This window comes from Delphinapterus leucas, chromosome 8 (genome assembly GCF_059928025.1).
Source record: "Delphinapterus leucas isolate spDelLeu-1000000601 "Yukka" chromosome 8, BTC_Dleu_Yukka2, whole genome shotgun sequence".
Lineage (NCBI taxonomy): Eukaryota > Metazoa > Chordata > Mammalia > Artiodactyla > Monodontidae > Delphinapterus > Delphinapterus leucas.
The window spans coordinates 26846695-26869137 of NC_143136.1; the positions used below are offsets into that span (position 1 = coordinate 26846695).

The window sequence follows — 22443 nt, forward strand, 5'->3', positions numbered from 1 at the left end:
AGAAACTAACACAACATTGTAAGTCAACTATACTCCAATACAATTTTTTTAAATGGAGTACAAGCTATACAACTTTTGAATTGGTATGTTTTTCACCTGAAACTAATATTGTAAATCAACTATACTTCAATTTAAAAAAATAAAGAACTCCCCCCACAAAAAAGGAAAAGAAAAGAAAAGAAAAGAAAAGAAACTTCATGTAAGTTTGTGCGTTTGTGTTTGGGTCCATTTTTGAGGCTCCATAGCTTAAACTCGTTCCTCAAAGCGGTTCAGAATTCTGAAAAGAGCAGAGTTACCAGACCCTTATCACTCTGTCATGCAACAACCATTGCAACATCTCTGAGCGTTCCCAAGCAGCATGCCTTGCTCCTTTTCCATACCATATACAGAAAGGTATTCATCCCACTGGAAACATGCAGATCCTACCCAATCAGCGGGTGACAGAAGTCCGTTTGTTCTCTGGCTATAAAAACAGACTAGCAGGGTATATGCCCAGTAGTGGGATTGCTGGCTCGGATCAGCTTGCTGCTTTGCGACCACCTAGAGGGGTGGGATAGGGAGGGTGGGAGGGACGGAGACGCAAGAGGGAGGGGATATGGGGATATATGTATATGTATGGCTGATTCACTTTGTTATAAAGCAGAAACTAACACACCACTGTAAAGTAGTTATACTCCAATAAAGATGTTAAAACAAACCAGACAAGCAACCCACGCTCAGGGTCGGCTTTCCTTGGCTACCAGGAAGTCGGCCAGCTGTTCTTGCAGCGACCCTTCTCTTTAATAAACTCTATCTTCCTCACAAAAAAAAAACAAAAAAAACAAAAAAAAAAAACAGTTTAGATATACAAAAACGCCGCAGGGAAAAGTTGAATCGTTTTGCGTTTAGAATCTTTCCATTGGTAAGATTCTAGAGAGGGGCGTGTCCCAACGCTCGGCGACACACCACCCGCGGGGCCACAGGGGATCGCGGCTCCGGGCTCCGGAAGGGCGCCCAGGGCGCATTTACCAGAGCGGCTGCGCGACGTTTTTCCGGCGGGACTGCACGGAGGAAGGCCCTGGGGACAGTCCGCTGGCCCGGGGCCTGGCCTTGCGCGCTCGGAGTCACCGAGAAAACGAGTCCGTCGCCCCTGCCGCCCCTCGCTGTCCCAGCCATGGCCACACGCCTCCTCCGCAGGGCCCTACGCTTGTGGGGCGGCCGCTGTGCGCCGAGCGTGCCGCCGGCATCGAGGTGAGTGCCCGCCCCGTTTCAGCTGCGCCGGCCGGGAGGCTGCAGGGCAGGGCTGCGACACGCACACCGCTCCTGGGGGCTGGGAACCAGCCGGCGCGCGCTCAAGGGGCCGGCTGCATCGGCCCCCGGGACTTGGGCTGAGCTGCTGGGGCGAGAGAGGGTGGGAGAAGGGGCTGGGCCTCGCCCCTTGGCTCCCAGAACCTGGGTCGGACCCACTGGGGCGAGCGCGTGGGCGCCGGCCTAGCAGCTTCAACTTGGTGACAGCCGAAGGGGGGGGGGCGGGCGTCCCTAAATTCTCCCTCACTGGCCCCAATCCAACCCGTCTGGTTCTGAGGCCTGTGGTCGGCACCGTGAGTCTGCATTTCGAAGAGTTCCTGCGAGGCGAGGGCGGGGAGTCAGCCCTTGGCCACAGTTGCACGAGTTGGAGCTACGACCTTTGGCCCAGTTAGATCTGTGGCAAAAAGGCACCGCCCTATAGTGAACTTGGGAGCTGGTATTCCACCGCCTCCCAGATCTTGAGAAAAGCACTTGCAGCGACGCTGACCTAGAGAAGTGCCATGGAGAAGACATCCTGGAACAGGAAAGACCTGGCGACGGCCCGTTAGACGATGAAATTAACTTGAGATTTAACAAATCCTTTAATTAAGTAAATGCAGAGGAATTAATGGAGAGAGTTTCTAAGTGGCTCAGTGACTATTAAGGTAGTGTTTATAAGATCAAAAGCTTCCTGTACCGTCTGACACCTCAAATACAGTCATTGGATAAACAAACTGGAAGCACCGAGGATTCCCTATTTAATGAGAGTGACAGGATGGATAAATTAGCTCATGGCGGCCTTATGGTAACTCTAAGATGCTGTGGGAGCAGGAAACAAAACTGCTGCTCGTGAGGAGGGCTGGGAAGGCTTCACCGAGGAGTGACTTTACATTCGGATACACATACTTTTCTAAGCTCTTCCCCGAATTTCATAAGACAGTGATGCTCAAATTTTTTGGTATCAGGACTCCTTTGTGCTGTTAAAATTAGAGGACCTCCAAGATCTTTTGTTTATGTGAGTTTTATTTATGGACATTGATGTCAATAGATATCTACAAAACTGCGAAATTTTACAAATATTTAGTTTACATAAAAGTAACTCATTACATGTTAACATAAATAACATCTTTATTAAAAATAACTTTTCCAGAAAAAAGGTGAGATGAGTGACATTGTCTTACATTTTTGTAGATCCCTTAATGTCTGCCTTAATATTAGACAGTCTGATTTTCATACCTGCTTCTGCACTGTCAATTGTGATGTTATTTTGGTTGAAGTATAGGAAGAATATTGGAAAAAGGAGGACCTGAGGGACCCTCTGAATAGGTCAGAGACTCTAGTTTCATTATAACAGACTCTTAAACTTTAATGTGCATATGAATCACTTAGGAATGTTATTAAAATACAGTCGACCCTTGAACAGCATGTATTTGAATCGCAAGGGTCCACTTACATGGGAATTTTTTTCCATCGTAAATACTACAGTACTACACAATCCATGGTTGGTTGAATCTGAGGATGCAGAACCGTGCTTTGGAGGAAGCACAAATATGGAGGGCTGACGGTGGGGTATACATGGATTTTCAACTGCATGGAGGTTGGGCGTCCCTAACCCCTGTGTGTTTCAAGTGTCAAATGTACAGACTGATTCATTTGGCCTGGGATGAGGCCCAAAATTGTGTATTTATAACCAGCTCCCTACCTGAAGGTGCTGGCAGAGACTGTCTCCCTTTTATAATGTAAATGAGGTTTTAAAAATAATGATAATAATAATAATTAGAGCCTAGCCTGTTAGATGAGTAGCAGTTTAATGCTTTAGGAAAACAATGGACAATTTATTCAGTACAGATTTCCTGGTTTTTATGGGGAGAAAAAGGGCTCATTTATTTTGTACGGGTTCCTTAGTCTTGGCAAAAAATGGATATTCCAACAAACTTACTGCCAAGTGTTTTGATTTTCTTCTCTCTACATGTTCTCTCTTGAACACTTTTGACTGATCTGAAAATCTCTGTTCTTTCTGGCACTTCTTTCACTTTCCTTTGTCTTGGTGTGTTTTACTTAGAAATGTTCCAAAGATTTCTTTAATGTTACATGGGATATAAAATTTTAAGATCCAGGCAGACTTGGATATAAGTTCCACTCTATTATTTACTAATTATGTTGACAAATGATTCAGTGTCTTAGAGCTCCAGTTCCCTAGTCTCAGCACATTTTTTTCCTTGTGGAAAAATCCCAAGTATGGACCAATGTGTGCATTATAAAGAAATTGGAACGAGTCATTTCAATATAGGATGAAGTAGATTTTAGTCTCTTTTACTGTAAATTACAGTGGTGCGCAAGGCCCTTGCTCACTGTTGTATCCCAAGTTACCCGGATGGTTCCTAGTACATATTAGGCACTCAGAAAGTATTTTTTAGCTAAATGAATAAATAAGCTATTAAAAATGATGATTTGGCTGACAGAGTAGCAAACCAGAAAAACGTGAAGATAACAGGCAGACCAGGTATAAAAAATGTAATATTAAAAGTTCTCAGCTAAAGGTTACCACTTAAAAGACATTTCAGATTGTATTAACAAATAAAACTCAACTAAAAGTTGTATATAAAAGATAAGTCTAAAGCAAAATGACACAAAATACATATTAAGTGTATTAATCAGCTCAGGCTTCCATACCCAAATACTACAGACTGGGTGGTTAACAGCAGAAATCTATTCCTCATAATTCTAGCGGCTGGATAGTCCAAGATCAAGGTGCTGGCCAGTTCATTTGCTGGTGAGAGCTCTCTTCCTGACTTATAGATGGCCCCCTTCTCCCTATGTCCTCACTAGGCCTTTCCTTGTTGTGTGCACACAGAGCTATATCTCTGTCTTCCCCTTCTTATAATGTAAGCCAAGCCTCTTTGTTTAGGACTCCACACTTATGACCTCATTTAACTGTAATTACCTCCTCAAAGCTATATCTCCAAATACCATTACATTGGGAGTTTGAGCTTCAACATGAATTGGGTTGGAGGAGGAGGCAGGCACAATTCAGTCCATTGCATTAAGGAAAGATATATAAACTGGAAAAAAATAATACATTTCAGGGGAAAAAAGATTGAAATAGCCTAATTGCCAATAAACAAGACTGGGTCTTTTCTGGACTAAGAAGAAGAAGAGGAAGAGAAAGAAAAGGGAAGGAAAGGACAGGATAGGATCAGATCAGGTCAGGGTCCAACTAAGGAAGAGAGAAACCCAAAACAATATAATGCAAAACAGAAAAACATCTTTTGGCGATATTTATATATATGATAAAAAGTTTTTTTATATGTGAGCTTAAAAATGTACAAAGTGGTACACAGAGTTTCAAAATCTTTTCAGGCGTACCCCCGGCCGGGGCAGGGGGCGATCTGAAGACCATTGGACAAAAGGAACTACAGAGCAGTCTCTTTTTAAGCTTAATATGGGGAGTGGGGGGGGTGCAGGGAGAGGAAAGGTCAGTTTCCAAAGATTTTGAATAATTCTGGAATAATCCCTACAGAGACTGGTGGGCACTTTGATTTTGCTTTACACCCGGATTGTAATGTGCAGTTTGCATCCTATACACCTGCCATTTGAAATTGTATGATTCTGGATAAACTATTAATGGGGGGGTTACATTATTTTAAAAATTGTACATTACATGAAAACTTATCAGTATTATTCTATTGTACTATTTGAATTTTACATTATTTAATCGGCATCACCCTACAGTACTATTCTATATTCTACTTCAGCTCAAACATGTGATTATTTCTAGGCATGACATCCTCTTTAGGGATTTGGAAGTAAAGACTGAGTTGAATAAGGGTAAACTATTTCTTAGTCTCATCCAATCGAGATAGATCCTAAAGTGCTGCTGCTCAAATTTGAACCAGTTTGTCAAATTGCAGACTCTTTCCTTCATGTTGTTCAGTGACTTTTAATTTGGATGTGAAGAGTAACAATTCACTTAATTTTCTTAATGTATGTATATTTTTAAGATGTTCTCATTCTGGAGGGGAGGAACGTCTGGAAACTCCTTCTGCTAAAAAATTAACAGATATAGGAATTAGAAGAATCTTCTCTTCAGAACATGACATTTTCCGAGAAAGTGTAAGGAAGTTTTTTCAAGAAGAAGTGATTCCTCATCACGCAGAGTAAGTCGCACATTTTCTTTGAAAGTAACGTTAGAGGTCCAAGAAGGACCATTTCCTAGAATGCTCTTCATTGTTCTCTAGAAAAAGTACTGTGTTCAGGGCTTTATTAACATTTTTACCACTCTTCAGTATAATACTGTAAGATTACGGGATTCTTAAACAAGTTCAAAGCTTCTTAAATGAGTTTTAAAATATACAATTAAAAAATATGTTGACCTAATCGACTGCCAGTTTTTTCTCCCATAAAAAATGGGTTTATGGTCCACAGCCATGGTGATCTATGTGCAAGTTGCTGCTCAGCAAGGGAAGGAGAGCACTTTCATAGAGAGGAAAAGGAAGTTGGGAGGGCTAGAGTAAACAAAGAGTCCAGGGCTTTTCAATGACTGAGTCTTTCCTGGGAAAGAGGAATCTTTCTTTTACTTGTTGGGCCCTGCTATTGTCACAGGATATGAGAGCACCCCCTTTTTAATTACCTTAAATTAAGGGACCATTCCTGAACAAAATCATTCATAAATTCAAAATGTGGCCGTTTAAATAATATGAAAAATATTTTTCTGATTTTAACATGTTTGTTACTTGCAGATGGGAGAAAGCTGGAGAAGTGAGTAGGGAGCTTTGGGAAAAAGCTGGAAAACAAGGACTGCTTGGTGTCAATATTGCAGAGCGTCATGGTGGCATTGGGGGGGACTTGTACTCGTCAGCTGTTGTTTGGGAGGAGCAGTAAGTATGGAAGCATTTGAAGTTGAGTCTTGTTTCGTCAGTTCACTTTTCTGAGTGATGATTTTAAACTGTTTTCTAATCTTATAAGATTGAAAATCCTCTTTTAAGTTGTTAAAATAGGTGCTTCATTTCTAATTGACCCATGTGTCTGTTTCATACATGAGAACAAATGAAGATTTCAGTTGATAAATGGGCAAAAGATTTGAACCAGCAATTCATCAAAAAAGAAATAGGTTTTTTAGATGAAAAAAGTTTATCCTTACTACCAAGCAGATGCAAATTAAATTAATCTGGAGGTATCATTTTGGGTACAAAAGTTAGTGAAAATGAAAAATCATAATAACCAGTGCTGACAATGTTGCAGTGAAAGTGACGCATTCATATACTCTTGGTGACGTTATATATTGGAACAATAAATGCCTTGGAGGTTAAAAGCATGGATACATAAAAAATGAAAGTATTTCTGCTCTTAAATATTGGGTTGGCCAAAAACTTTGTTTGTTTTTTTCCATAAGATGGCTCTAGTAGCACTTAGTTGTCTTCAACTTCATTCAAAACAATTTTGTTAGATTATATTGTGACAGCTGTCATATTAACGTGCATTTAAAAAAAGACTTATTAAAATTGGTGAATTTTTGTGTGGCCATTTTAATATTGAAGGTGGAAGAAAAGAAGCAACATTTTTGGCATATTATGCTTTATTATTTCATGAAAGGTAAAAATGCAACTGAAGCACAAAAAAAAAGATTTGTGCAGTGTATGGAGAAGGTGTTGTGACTGATCGAATGTGTCAAAAGTGGTTTGCAAAGTTTCGTACTGGAGATTTCTCGCTGGATGATGCTCCCCAGTCGGATAAACCAGTTGAACTTGATAGCGATCAAATTGAGACATTAGTTGAGAACAATCAATGTTATACCACCTGGGAGATAGCCGACATACTCAAAACATCCAAATCAAGGGTTGAAAATCATTTGCACGAGATAGCCTCATCCACCAGAGGGCAGACAGCAGAAGCAAGAACTACAATCCTGCAGCCTGTGGATCAAAAACCACGTTCACAGAAAGATAGACAAGACGAAAAGGCAGAGGGCTATGTACCAGATGAAGGAACAAGATAAAAACCCAGAAAAAAAACTAAATGAAGTGGAGATAGGCAACCTTCCAGAAAAAGAATTCAGAATAATGATAGTGAAGATGACCCAGGACCTCGGAAAACCAATGGAGGCAAAGATCGAGAAGATGCAAGAAATGTTTAACAAAGACCTAGAAGAATTAAAGAACAAACAAACAGAGATGAACAATACAATAACTGAAATGAAAAATACACTAGAAGGAATCAATAGCAGAATAACTGAGGGAGAAGAATGGAAAAGTGACCTGGAAGAAAAGATAGTGGAATTCACTGCTGTGGAACAGAATAAAGAAAAAAGAATAAAAAGAAATGAAGACAGCCTAAGAGACCTCTGGGACAACATTAAACGCAACAACATTCGCATTATAGGGGTCCCAGAAGGAGAAGAAAGAAAGGACCCAAGAAAATATTTGAAGAGATTATAGTTGAAAACTTCCCTAACATGGGAAAGAAATAGCCACCCAAGTCCAGGAAGCGCAGAGAGTCCCACACAGGATAAACCCAAGGAGAAACATGCCGAGACACATAGTAATCAAATTGATAAAAATTAAAGACAAACAAAAATTATTGAAAGCAGCAAGGGAAAAATGACCAATAACATACAAGGGAGCTCCCATAAGGTTAACAGCTGATTTCTCAGCAGAAACTCTAAAAGCCAGAAGGGAGTGGCATGATGTACTTAAAGTGATGAAAGGGAAAAATCTACAACCAAGATTACTCTACCCAAGGATCTCATTCAGATTCAGTGGAGAAATCAAAAGCTTTACAGACAAGCAAAAGCTAAGAGAATTCAGCACCACCAAACCAGCTCTACAACAAATGCTAAAAGAACTTCTCTAAGTGGGAAACACAAGAGAGGAAAAGGACCTACAAAAACAAACCCCAAACAATTAAGAAAATGGTAATAGGAACATACATATTGATAATTACCTTAAACGTGAATGGATTAAATGCTCCAACCAAAAGACACAGGCTTACTGAATGGATACAAAAACAAGACCCATATATATGCTGTCTACAAGAGACCCACTTCAGACCTAGGGACACATACAGACTAAAAGTGAGGGGATGGAAAAAGATATTCCATGCAAATGGAAATCAAAAGAAAGCTGGAGTAGCTATACTCATCAGATAAAATAGACTTTAAAATAAAGACTATTACAAGGGACAAAGAAGGACACTACCTAATGATCAAGGGATCAATCCAAGAAGAAGATATAACAGTTGTAAATATTTATGCACCCAACATAGGAGCACCTCAATACATAAGGCAACTGCTAAGAGCTCTAAAAGAGGAAATCGACAGTAACACAATAATAGTGGGGGACTTTAACACCACCCTTACACCAATGAACAGATCATCCAAACAGAAAATTAATAAGGAAACACAAGCTGTAAATGACACAATAGACCAGATAGATTTAATTGATATTTATAGGACATTCCATCCAAAAACAGCAGGATTACACTTTCTTCTCAAGTGCGCATGGAACATTCTCCAGGATAGATCACATCTTGGGTCACAAATCAAGCCTCAGTAAATTTAAGAAAATTGAAATCATATCAAGCATCTTTTCTGACCAAAATGCTATGAGATTAGAAATCAATTACAGGGAAAAAAACGTATAAAACGCAAACACATGGAGGCTAAACAATATGTTACTAAATAACCAAGAGATCAAAGAGGAAAGAAATCAAAGAGGAAATCAAAAAATACCTAGAGACAAATGACAATGAAAACATGACGATCCAAAACCTATGGGATGCAGCAAAAGCAGTTCTAAGTGGGAAGTTTGTAGCTGTACAAGCCTACTTCAAGAAACAAGAAAAATCTCAAATAAACTATCTAACCTTACAGCTAAAGTAACTAGAGAAAGAAGAACAAACAAAACCCAAAGTTAGCAGAAGGAAAGAAATCATAAAGATCAGAGCAGAAATAAATGAAATAGAAACAAAGAAAACAATAGTAAAGATCAATAAAACTAAAAGCTGGTTCTTTGAGAAGATAAACAAAATTGATAAACTATTAGCCAGGGTCATCAAGAAAAAGAGGGAGAGGACTCAAATCAATAAAATTAGAAATGAAAAAGGAGAAATTACAACAGACACCACAGAAATACAAAGCCTCCTAAGAGACTACTACAAGCAACTCTGCCAATAAAATGGACAACCTGGAAGACATGGAAAATTCTTAGAAAGGTATAACCTTCCAAGACTGAACCAGGAAGAAATAGAAAATATGAACAGACCAATCACAAGTAATGAAATTGAAGCTGTGATTAAAAATCTTTCAACAAACAAGTCCAGGACCAGATGGCTTCACAGATGAATTCTATCCAACATTTAGAGAAGAGCTAAGACCCATCCTTCTCAAACTCTTCCAAAAAATTGTAGAGGAAGGAAAACTCCCAAACTCATTCTATGAGGCCACCATCACCCTGATACCAAAACCAGACAAAGATACTCCAAAAAAATTTACAGACCAATATCACTGATGAATATAGATGCAAAAATCCTCAACAAAATACTAGCAAACAGAATCCAGCAATACATTAAAAGAATCATACACCATGATCCTGTGGGATTTAAGCCAGGGATGCAAGTATTCTTCAATATATGCAAATCAATCAATGTGATACACCATATTAACAAATAGAAGAAGAAAAATCATAAGATCATCTCAATAGACGCAGAAAAAGCTTTTGACAAAGTTCAACACCCATTTATGATAAAAACTCTCCAGAAAGTGAGCATAGAGGGAACCTGCCTCGACATAATAAAGGCCATATAGGACAAACCCACAGCAAACATCATTCTCAATGGTGAAAAACTGAAGGCATTTGCTCTAAGATCAGGAACAAGACAAGGATGTCCACTCTCGCCACTATTATTCAACATAGTTTTGGAGGTCCTAGCCACGGCAATCAGAGAAGAAAAAGAAATAAAAGGAATCGAAATTGGAAAAGAAGAAGTAAAACTGTCACTGTTTGCAGATGTCATGATTCTATTCATAGAGAATCTGAAAGAGGCCACCAGAAAACTACTAGAGCTAATCACTGAATTTGGTAAAGTAGCAGGATACAAAATTAATGCACAGAAATCTCTTGTATTCCTATACACTAATGATGAAACATCTGAAAGAGAAATTAAGGAAACACTCCCATATACCATTGCAACAAGAAGAATAAAATACCTAGGAATAAACCTAACTAGGCAGACAAAAGACCTGTATGCAGAAAACTATAAAACACTGATGAAAGAAATTAAAGATGATACCAACCGATGGAGAGATATACCATGTTCTTAGATTGGAAGAATCAATATTGTGAAAATGACTCTACTACCCAAAGCAATCTACAGATTCAATGCAATCCCTATCAAATTACCAATGGCATTTTTTACAGAACTAGAGCAAAATATCTTAAAATTTGTATGGAGACACAAAAGACCCCGAATAGCCAAAGCGGCCTTGAGGGAACAAAATGGAGCTGTAGGAATCAGACTCCCTGACTTCAGATGACAGTACAAAGCTACAGTAATCAAGACAATATGGTAGTGGCACAAAAACAGAAACACAGATCAATGGAACAAGATAGAAAGCCCAGAGATAAACCCCCGCACCTATGGTCAACTAATCTATGACAAAGGAGGCAAGGATATAAAATGGAGAAAAGACAGTCTCTTCAGTAAGTGGTGTTGGGAAAACTGGGCAGCTACATGTAAAAGAGTGAAATTAATACACCACACACAAAAATAAACTCAAAATGGATTAGAGACCTAAATGTAAGACCGGGCACTATAAAACTCTTAGAGGAAAACATAGGAAGAACATTCTTTGACATAAATCACAGCAATATCTTTTTTGATCCACCTCCTAGAGTAATGGAAATACATACAAAAATAAACAAATGGGACCTAATGAAACTTCAAAGCTTTTGCACAGCAAAGGAAACCATAAACAAGACGAAAACACAACCCTCAGAATGGGAGAAAATATTTGCAAATGAATCATCGGACAAAGGATTAATCTCCAAAATATATAAACAGCTCATGCAGCTCAATATTAAAAAAACAAACAACCCAATCCAAAAAATGGGCAGAAGACCTAAATAGACATTTGTCCAAAGAAGACATACAGATGGCCAAGAAGTACATGAAGAGCTGCTCAACGTCACTAATTATTAGAGCAATGCAAATCAAAACTACAATGTGGTATCACCTCACAGCAGTTAGAATGGGCATCATCAGAAAATCTACAAACAACAAATTCTGGAGAGGGTGTGGAGAAAAGGGAACCGTCTTGCACTATTGGTGGGAATGTAAATTGATACAGCCACTATGGAGAACAGTATGGAGGTTCCTTAAAGAACTAAAAATAGAATTACCATATGACCCAGCAACCCCACTACTGGGGTGGTGGGACGAATTGGGCGATTGGGATTGACATGTATACACTGATGTGTATAAAATGGATAACTAATAAGAAAAAAAAATACATTAAAGCCGAGTGGAAATGTAAAGAAAATTCCTAGAAAAAAGAAAAATCATTTGCACCAGCTTGCTTATGTTAACCACTTTGATGTCTGGGTTCCACATAAGTTAAGCAAAAAAAACCTTCTTGACCATATTTCTTCATGTGATTCTCTACCTAGACGTAATGAAAACATTCCGTTTTCAAAACAAATTGTGATGGGCGATGAAAAGTGGACACTGTACAATAATGTGGAACGGAAGTGATCATGGGGCAAGCAAAATGAACCACCACGAACCACACCAAAGGCCAGTCTTCATCCAAGGAAGGTGATGTTGTGTATATGGTTGGATTGGAAGGGAGTCATCTATTATGAGCTCCTCCCGGAAAACCGAACAATTAATTCCAACAAGTACTGCTCCCAATTAGACCAACTGAAAGCAGCACTTGACAAAAAGTGTCCGGAATTAGTTAAGAGAAAACGCATAATCTTCCATCAGGATAACACAAGACCGCGTGTTTCTTTGATGACCAGGCAAGAACTTTTACAGATTGGCTGGGAAGTTCTGATTCCTCCGCCGTATTCACCAGACATTGCACCTTCGATTTCCATTTATTTAGGTCTTTACAAAATTCTCTTAATGGAAAAAAAATCCAATTCCTTGGAAGACTGTAAAAGGCACCTGGAACAGTTCTTTGCTCAAAAAGATAAAAAGTTTTGGGAAGATGGAATTATGAAGTTGCCTGAAAAATGGCAGAAGGTAATGGAACAAAAGGGTGAATACATTGTTCAATAGAGTTCATGGTGAAAATGAAAAATTTATCTTTTATTTTTACTTAAAAACCAAAGGAACCTTTTGCCAACCCAATATAAAAAATAATATCTACGTACAAACATCATTGCCATGTTAGATCATAATCCCCCAAGTTTGGAAGCAATCTAAATGTCCAGCAGTAGGACAATGAAAAAGTATATTGTAGTACAGAAGCAGTTTGTAATATTTTGCAGCTATTTTTTGTGATAAATTTTGTAAGTACAAAATTTATACCATGACTGCAGTTATATGAGAATACGTATATCCTTATGGCAAAGGTCATTTGCTAAAATGAAAATAGTTACTATGTTAGGGTAATACAGTTATAGGTGGTAAATTTTTTTAAATGTTTTGTCTTTTATTTCATTACATACGTGATCATTGAGCTCTGCTAGAGCACTGTTACTATGTTAGAGCCAGAAATTAAAAGGTTAGTAAAAAAAAAAAAAGAGAGAGAAAACCCTCAGAAACTTCATAGGTTTGCGAGGAGACAATCTATTACCACATAATGTGATAGGACCTTTAGTACTTTGTTGTTCTTTTCTAACTGAGAAATCAAAGAAGTAAAAAGAGAACAAAATAACTACGTTGTGCCTTAAACCGTCTTCTCTTTTTTCTTTCTAAGAGCGTATTCGAATTGCACAGGCCCAGGTTTTAGTCTTCATTCGGATATTGTCATGCCCTATATCGCAAACTATGGCTCAGAAGAACAGATTAAGCACTTCATCCCCCAGATGACTGCAGGGAAATGTATTGGTGCCATAGCAATGACAGAGCCTGGGGCTGGAAGGTAAATCAACATTTGGTTGGTTTTGAAATGCTGGAAGCAATGCCTTAACAGCAAATGTTTTCTCAGTACCTGCTTTATACAACACTCTGAGTGATATGCTAAGACAGATACAAAGATGAACACATTGTCATTTCCAACCTTAGGTAACTTCAAATTCCAGTAGGAAAATAAGGCCTTATCATATACAAATAACAACACAGCAGATTGTATTTTATGTTGTATGTGAGATATTAACATAGTGTGATGTAAATAAAATGTTAGAATATGTGTTGAATTTGGGGCACGTTGAATTTTAGATGTGATGTGACATTTCACATGGAAATGTCCAGCAGCCTATTAAAAATATGGATTTGGAAGTCTGGATACAGGCTGGGGGTGGCAATAGGCTTTAAAACCATTCATAGATAAGAAAGAATTGAAGCAATGGAAATGAATAAATCATTTAGTCATTTGATGGTTACTTAATAAGTGCCTTCCGTGTGCCAGGTATACAGTGGTAATCAAACCAGATGTGGTCTGTGTGCTTGTTGAGGAGAAAGACAAACATGTAAACAAATATATTTAGATTATGATAAGTTCTATGAAGGAAACAAGGTGCTGTGTTAGAGACTCATGGTGCATGTGTGTTTGGTGGGGAAGGGAAAAACTCATATTTCGATATGACTGCTAGGGAAGACCTATAAAAAGTGGTTATATTTAAACTGAGATCTGACCATTGAGAAATTTGCAAGAGCAGCCATGTGGTGGGACCTGATCCTCAAGGGGTAAAGTGAAAGGATGAAAAGGAGACCAAGAAGGAAACCTTGGGCATTGCATTCCATTTGGAACTGTACAGAAGATGTAGTGACAGAGACAGAAGGATTGAGTTTGAAGGAAATCTAGACAACTGCTGTTTCATGAGCTTGAGGGGAAGTGAGTTTGAAAAGGCAGTAGGAAAGGAGTGAGAAGTTAGTAATGTCAAGGCCACAGAGATGTTGAGAATTGAGAAAGAGTCATGGCAGCCAGTGGTGATCTTTTGATTGTGATTTCAGGAGAGAGGAGAGACAGAAGTTACTTTTGAAGGGAGTGAGATGGGTATTGAGAAAACAGAGGCAGAAAAGACAGACTGATACTTTCAGAGTTGTGTGTTATATGGCGAAAGAAAGTGTAGAGAGGGGACAGTAATTTGACAAGCCAGCATGGTCAGGGAAATGGCTTATGTTGAAGAGAGCAGTGACTAACAGGCCAATGGGAAACAGGCAGTGCAGAGGAAGAACTTACAGATGTGGCAGAAGCAGTAATTGAAAATTCAAGACTTGTTTCTGCAAGATCAGGCCCTGATATTTTAAAATTTTTGTCGGTGCTGTTTATTTATATGGCTGCGGTGCGGCATGCAGGATCTTAGTTCCCCGACCAGGAATCGAACCTGCACCCCCTGCAGTGGAAGTGCAGAGTCTTAACCACTGGACGGCCAGGGAAGTCCCAGTGCTGCTTATTTTTAAATGTCTTAGTATGCCATAGGGTTACTTGGCAATTTGCTTAAATTGTACTTATCTTTCCCAGATATAAATCTATAATTAAAGGCCAATATAGAAATTTAATTTTGCCAAGATAAAAAGGTTTTGTTGGGAATTCCCAGTGGTTAGGACTCCGTGCTCTCACTGCCAGAGGCCTGGGTTCAATCCCTGGTCAGGGAACTAAGATCCCACAAGCTGCACGGTGAGGCCAAAAAAAAAAGTTGTGTTTACTTTTTTGCCTAAAAATGTGACCTGAAAGAAGTAGGAATTTAATCATCTTCCTTTGCTTTTAAGATAACTCTCTAAGATAACTGGCCTAATGGCCAATATTCTGATTGCATCTTATTAGCTCACGATCAGTATGTTTTAGTTCCAACCCACTGTATGTCAGCGCTCGCCTAGAGGCAAAAGTATCAGTGAGAGATCTTGATTTATCCCCAACTTCAACACATACCCACAAAGGCTTGCTTGATTTGTGTTTTCTTGAAAATTCTCTGTGCTTCTATAACAAATTACACAAACTGGGTGGCTTAAAACAACAGAACTTTATTCTCTCACGGTTCTGAAGGCCGGAAGTCCAAACTTGGTATCAGTGGTCCCAAATCAAGGTATCAGCAACCCCAAATCAAGGTATCAGCAAGGCCACAGTCCCTCCAGAGGTTCTAGGGGAGAATCCATTCCTTGATTCTTCCATCTCCTGGGGGCTGCCGACATTCCTTGCTTTGTGGCATCATGACTCCAATCTCTGCCTCTGTGGGCATGTTGTAATGTCCCTCTTTAGTCTGTGTAATCTCCCTCTGCCTCTCTCTCACAAGGACACTTGTGATTGCATTAAGGACCCATCTAGATAATCCAGAATTATCTTCCCATCTCAAAGTCCTAAATTAATCACATCTGCAAGACCCTTTTTCCATATAAGGTAACACTTAACAGGTTCCAGAGGTTAGGACCTGCTATCTCTAAGGGTCATTATTCAGCATGATACAGAGAGTGATAAAGTGCCATGGGATATATAATACAAAGTCCATGTACAAAAAGGAGAATCAGAAAATTTTCACAAAATAAGTGATGTGGACTATTTAATATATGATGCTGTTCATTGTAGGATATCTTTGAAAATTGGAAGTGGAAACTACCTAAGTCTTCAACAATAGCAGATTGCTTTAAAAGATTCATGATGAATCCAATGCATTTGGTTTCAGGTCCCTTCCCTGATCTTTGGTCATGATTGAGTTTGTCAATGTCCCCCTTAATTTCTAGTTTTAGAAATCATACTGTATTACTTTACAGTGTATAAGAGAAGGATATCAGATATCTACCCCCTTGAGTTCTAAGTGGTTGTATCACCATGGCATGAGATCTAGAAAGGCATGAGGCAGTAGTCACAAATGGGGCAGTTCATAGGACCTATGGAAGCCCTGGAATGTGTTTAATTTGGTTAATCTATTTAATTTAAAAACAAACCTTGAATCAACTTTAAAAGCCAGAAAAATGTACGTAAACATCCATATTCCTGGATTTTCTTGAAAATTTGGAACATCTGACAATACTATGTTTTTCTTATTTCTGATTCCTTATTCCTGTTGGCTGGGACATAGCCCTTTAGATGGGATATGAGCTCTCCAGTCTTTTAGATGCACCACCACTTCCAGTTGTCTCCCTGAAACCATCTATTATTGAATCCTACCTGCTGGATTTCCTACTGTAAAGAAATCTCTCTTAAAAGATAAATGAAGAAGGCTGTCAATGTTTCCAAAAAGTGAGACGGAATACTTGTTTGTGGAAATAAATAATATTCTTGTGTGTTTAAAAATATATATCATAACAGTAGTTCATATGATGAAATTCTATGCCACTACTAAAAGTTTTCTTATAGAAAAACGTTAGATATTATTAAAAGATCAGCATCATATGTATGGTTCCAATTTTATAAAAATACATATATATATCTGTGTATCTGTTTCCATAGAAAAATACTGGAAGGTTGTATTTTTTAAATGTTTATTACAGAAGGTAAAATTGTTTTTTTAAATTTTTTCATTTTTCTCCTTTGTCTTGAATATTGCCTGTATTTTTCATATTAAATTAAGAATATTTGTTTAGTTTATATCTAGAAAAATAACCTATTCTACTTGTAGAGCAGGCTTGTTAGAGGACGTAGCATTTGAGACATAGTCTTTTTTTTTTTTTTTTTTGGCCATGCTGCTACGTGGCTTGTGGGATCTTAGTTCCCTGACTAGGGATTGAACCTGGGCCCTCAGCAGTGAAAGCACGAAGTCCTAACCACTGGACCACCAGGGAATTTCCGACATAGTCTTTTAAATAGCTAAGCTTTTGAACAGTAGAGATAGGGGAAGGAACCAAAGTGAACAAAGGCAGGAAAGGTACATGGGCAAATAATCTGAGGTATATAGTAGGCATTGAAATGTCTTCTGAGTCCAGTCTGAGGGTCTTGGAAGCTAGTTGGGCCTTGTTATGCTCTATAAAATCTGGTTAGTCTATGTAATCTCAATCAAATATTCATTTGTATAAATAGTTTAGCATATGTCAGACATGACTTTTCAGTGCATTTGTGTGAACGTTCCTAATATTAGTTAAATGTCAATTTTTATAATGGTGTAACCAGTTTGAATTATCACAATAGATACATACTTACATAACATTTACATAGTTCATTTATTACCAATTAATGAATTTTTTATCCTCTCAATTATAGTGATTTGCAAGGAGTGAGAACAAATGCCAGAAAGGATGGAAGTGACTGGATTCTCAATGGAAGCAAGGTGTGTAAAGATGGGCTTCCATAGCCCTCCTCCCCGGAGTCATGCTGTGGGTAACAAAGCCTCAAAGACTACTCATCATTGAGTCTCTCAGATCTAGGGACTCACACAGGAACTGAGTTTACTTGAGTTGGCACAGGAATTGAACTGCTTTGTTTTGGAGACAGTAAAAATTGTACAACATTTATGTTACGTGAGATCTATTCCTCTTCTGTGTTCCTTTTGCATGCCCCCTCACTAATATGAAAAACGTTTTAGCTTCCAAACAGCCCTTATCAAACCAGAAAAGGAAAAGGTGAGGTTCACATTGTCCAAATAGGGGACAAAGAGTTAATAGTTAATGAATTTGATGTTGGTAAGAAGTGGAAGAAAAGACTTATAAATAAATATCAAGAAGAGTTTCAAAAGATGTTAGGAAAGATATTTCTGATGGAATTTGAGAGCCCTTCAACGCTTCTGAGCCTCACATCAACCCACTGATAAGATTGGAGAGCACCTCTGATTAAGGTTACAGACAGGCTCAGAAGTAAATATATCCTTCAGAATCTAATATCACTGATGGCAGAGGTTTTTGTTTACCTAAAACTGTGTCTGGTATACACTCAGTAACTATTTGTTGTTGACTGAATATTAAGTGAAGAAAAGATATTCATTGTCTACACTAAGGAAACCTTGCTAAAAATGTTTCAAAGCCTGGTGAAGAGCTAATTTTTGTTCCTTCAACGTTTAAAAAATATTTATTAGTTTTAGACTAATACCTTCGCATTTGCAAAATCACAAGCTTGAATGTTGTGACACTTAAATTGCTATGAAATTTTCTAAACAGTCACTTTCCGTACTTACATTGTTAAGGACTAATAACAGTTTGTGGACTGACAAACTGTTCATCAGTCTGATGAATACGTTTTGAGTAGCCCAGTTCTAAAGACCATTCCATTATCTAGTTTCATAGTTATTATACAGAAAAACAATGTCTGTGATGTCAAATAAATTTGGAAAACATGCTCTACTTCTCACTTTCTGAGAGACTGATACGCATCATGAACTTCTAAGAGTTGGATATAGTATGTCTTTTGCCCTAGGAAATTCTCTTTTTATAGACTTATCTTGAGTTACTGTTGTTTTTCAAATATACTTTATGAAATATTCATCTACATTATTCATACTAAGGATTATAATAAAGCACTAACTGTGATATATAGTCAATTAACTCTTTGCACACAGAAGGGCTTGTTTTGACAGAATAGGGTATTTGGTGAAAAGTGAAATGGGAACCACGCTCTTCTATGACTCCAGCTTTAGAAAGGCCCAGCAGGCCCAGTCTGCTCAATTAGACTCTTCAGTGGGAACCACCCAGGAAAGTACCTCTGATTTTCAAAAATTCTATTAGGAAAAACAAAAACTTTAGAGGAAGCAAAAGTAAAAGAATGAGTAAGTAAATATACTACATCAATAAGATGATCTAATATGCACCCATTAAAGCATCAACACAAAATTTTTAGTGGTATAGGAAAATAATTATATTAAGTGAAAAGACGATACTAACATTTAAGTGAAGTATGCATATAAAATGTAAATATAGAATAATTTCAACTATATTAAAAGAAAAAAAGACCAGAAAGGAAGTTCACAATGATATTTATATGATGGACTCATGGAAGATTTTTTTTTCCCTTTTTCTTTATAACACTTTTTCTTTATGTACTATCTACACAACATCTACAAAGAGCGTATGGCATAGGCATTCAATACTAAAAAATAAAATAAAAATAAAAAAAATATTGACCTCACTAGGGTTAATCTCAGCCCTATTAAAAGTTTTGACTGTCATAATTAGGAAAGAAATCAAGAAAGCCCTTTCTTACAAAGAGAATTCTCTTATAATTTTATTAGGAAAGAGGATCAGTCATGGTAGAAATACTCACATTAGATATTAGTAACATAAAGGTACTAATTCCTGGGTGCTCTGTGATTAAAAACAAACAAAAAAGCACTATTTCAGCAATTCAACTGTGGCAACTACACAAATGGTCATTATTATCTTAGACAGTTAGGAAATTGGGAGACCTGAATGGTTTTTGAGGAAGAGAGTGGTGTAATGGAGAAACACTGTAGAAAAAATTTTTACCATGATTTTTTTTTTGTTTTTGGCCCGCTGTGTGGCATGCAGGATCTTAGTTCCCTGATCAGGGATCACACCTGTGCCCCTGAAGTGGAAGAGCAGAGTCCTAACCACTGGACCGCCAGGGAATTCCCTAGAATTATTTTTGAGGAATATATTTTTCTCATTTATTCAACAAACATCCTTGAAGGCCTACTATATGCCAAATACTATACTAAGCACTGAGGATAGATATATGAATAGGAAATAGTCCCCGCCCTCAAGGAGCTCCTAGTACAGAGAGATGTTGAGAGTCTTTTATTGTTGTGTCACTTACAACCATACCATCATCATTGCCTTCATTTGCTGTCATGTAGATAACACTAACATCATTAGCCCACTTCCCATTATTTGTAAGAATCAGTGCTCTGGATTTTAGAGCATAAATCTTATTATAAAGGACATGGATGGTAGGTGATGAGAGTAACCAACACCATTTTATACCTGTACTATTTCAAAGGGACAGAGGCAAAATTAGATCATTTGAATCTAGCTTGGAAAATGCTAAGATGATGGTAAATTCAGGATGCTATGGGAACACTTAACCCAGCTTGGGGAATTTGGAAGGACGTTTTGTTTTTGTTTTTTTCAGCCGCGCTGCGTGGCTTGCAGGATCTTAGTTCCCTGACCAGGGATTAACCTGCGCCTTCGGCAGTGAAAGCGTGGAGTCCTAACCACTGGACCGCCAGGGAATTCCCTGGAAAGACTTTTTGGAAGAGGTGGTGTCTGAACTTTGTCCAGGTTGAGTAGGATTCATTGTAGCAGAGTTGGGAAAGAGCCCCCCAAGTAGAGGAAACAAGATTTCCAAAGACCCATAGATGAGGAAGAACTTAGAATATGGGGGACAGCAAGTAATGCAGTAGAGTTAATCTACAGAAAACAAGTGAGGGGAAAATTGGATAAGAGATAAGGCAGGAATGTAAGCTAGTGCCAATTTGTGATGAGTTTTATATGCCCTGCTAAGATTTAGAATTTATCCTGAAGCTATGATGAGGTATTCAAAAATTTTCAGATGTGAAAGTAGTATGATTAGATTGCATTTTTGAAAGATCCCTCTGACATCATGATGGATAATAGAGTTGCATAGAGATCAGTTGTAGGAACTTAACCAGGAAATGATGAGGCCCAAAATAAGGTAATGGCAATAGAAGTGAAAGGAAGTGACTGGATTTAAAAAGTGTTGAAATGGGTTAGAGAGAACTAGATGTCAAATTGAATATGAAGCAGGATAATAATGTGATTTACTGACACCGTTCACTGACACAGGGAAAATAGATTGATACTCAAGATTAAATAGGAGTAGGGGTGATTAAATAGGAGTAGGGTATTCCTTGAGTCATCAGGTGAAACTATCCAGAAGCAGGTGTGTATACAGGTCTGGAACCTAGCAAGAAATTTGGCTTCGATAAAGATTTGGAGTCATCAGCATATGGATAGCAACTAAAGCCATGGAAAGTGGCTGAGAGGACCCAGGAAAGATACAGAGTGAAAAGATAATTATTCATATTTGCTCTGTGTATATTTGTTTTCTGAATAAATACTATCTGATAAACTAATATCTCTGTTATTTTATCCCTTCTTAATCAGCATCTTCCTTATTTAGGCCATTTGGAAAGAGGTAGGCCATCCATCATGAAATCGAAACTATGCCTTTTCAAAAACTGATAAATCTGAAAGTGCAAATACTTTAATAGTATCGTGCCATTCAAAGGAGATTCTGTTTTCTCACCTGAAACTTCTAAAATATGGTTTATCATTTTTATAGACAATTTTGTTTTAATTGGAAAAGAACATAATAATGTTAATTATTATTATTATTTACAATACTAATAGTGGGAAGAAAATGAATAGAGTTCATTCTTTGAAGCATTGGATAATTTCCCCCTACTCTTTACTAACCTCATGTATGAATAATCAACACTGCAGATATTCGGAGAGAGTACAGAGAGAGGTATGAAGCATGTTTTGTCCGGTTTAGTCTTCTTGAGTATACTTTCCCCTGATCATGACTTACACATGGACCTGAGTTATTGTGGAGCATCACAGTATACTTGGGGTTTTTCAGGTATTCATCACTAATGGGTGGCTAAGTGACGTTGTGATCGTAGTGGCGGTCACAAATCGTGATGCTCGCTCTCCTGCCCATGGCATTAGCCTTTTTCTGGTGGAAAATGGAATGAAAGGATTTGTCAAGGGACGAAAGCTACATAAAATGGGACTAAAAGCCCAGGTAAGTCAAAATGTAAATTTGTTTTCATAATATAAATCATTTATAAATATAATTCATATTTATTATTTATAAATAATTGAGTTTACTCAATTATGCTTTATATATGGAACTACATATAGCACAATCATACCTTCCTTCCTACGCTGGATTCTTAAAATATGCTTTTCAGAAATGATTATGGAAATTTATTCCACTGTTTATGCAACTGTGGTCAGCAATTGAAGTGAATCAGGGTATTTTGAAAATCTGCTTTAGAAAATTAACTGCATGATAATACCCTCTATTTTTGAAATTGAAGAAAATTATGAAATAAGAACAGAAAATATTTTTTCTACTATTTGGTAATTATTTGGTAATTTTTCATTACCAAAAAGAAAAACATGTTTTACTTGATATGCATTAGAAATCCTTAGTCCTCAGTACCT

General features: G+C 37.9%; 1 protein-coding gene across 1 annotated transcript in view; it reads left to right on the forward strand.

Moving 5' to 3' along the window:
* The first annotated feature begins 931 nt into the window (after positions 1-931).
* ACADL (acyl-CoA dehydrogenase long chain) overlaps positions 932-22443 on the forward strand; it is a 49240-nt gene continuing 27728 nt past the window's right edge. The window contains exons 1-6 of the mRNA XM_022567585.3: positions 932-1230; positions 5268-5423; positions 6006-6143; positions 13187-13351; positions 17564-17630; positions 21854-22018. Coding sequence (XP_022423293.1) covers positions 1154-1230; positions 5268-5423; positions 6006-6143; positions 13187-13351; positions 17564-17630; positions 21854-22018 — 768 coding nt within the window. The 5' untranslated portion in view covers positions 932-1153. The remainder of the gene's footprint in view (positions 1231-5267; positions 5424-6005; positions 6144-13186; positions 13352-17563; positions 17631-21853; positions 22019-22443) is intronic.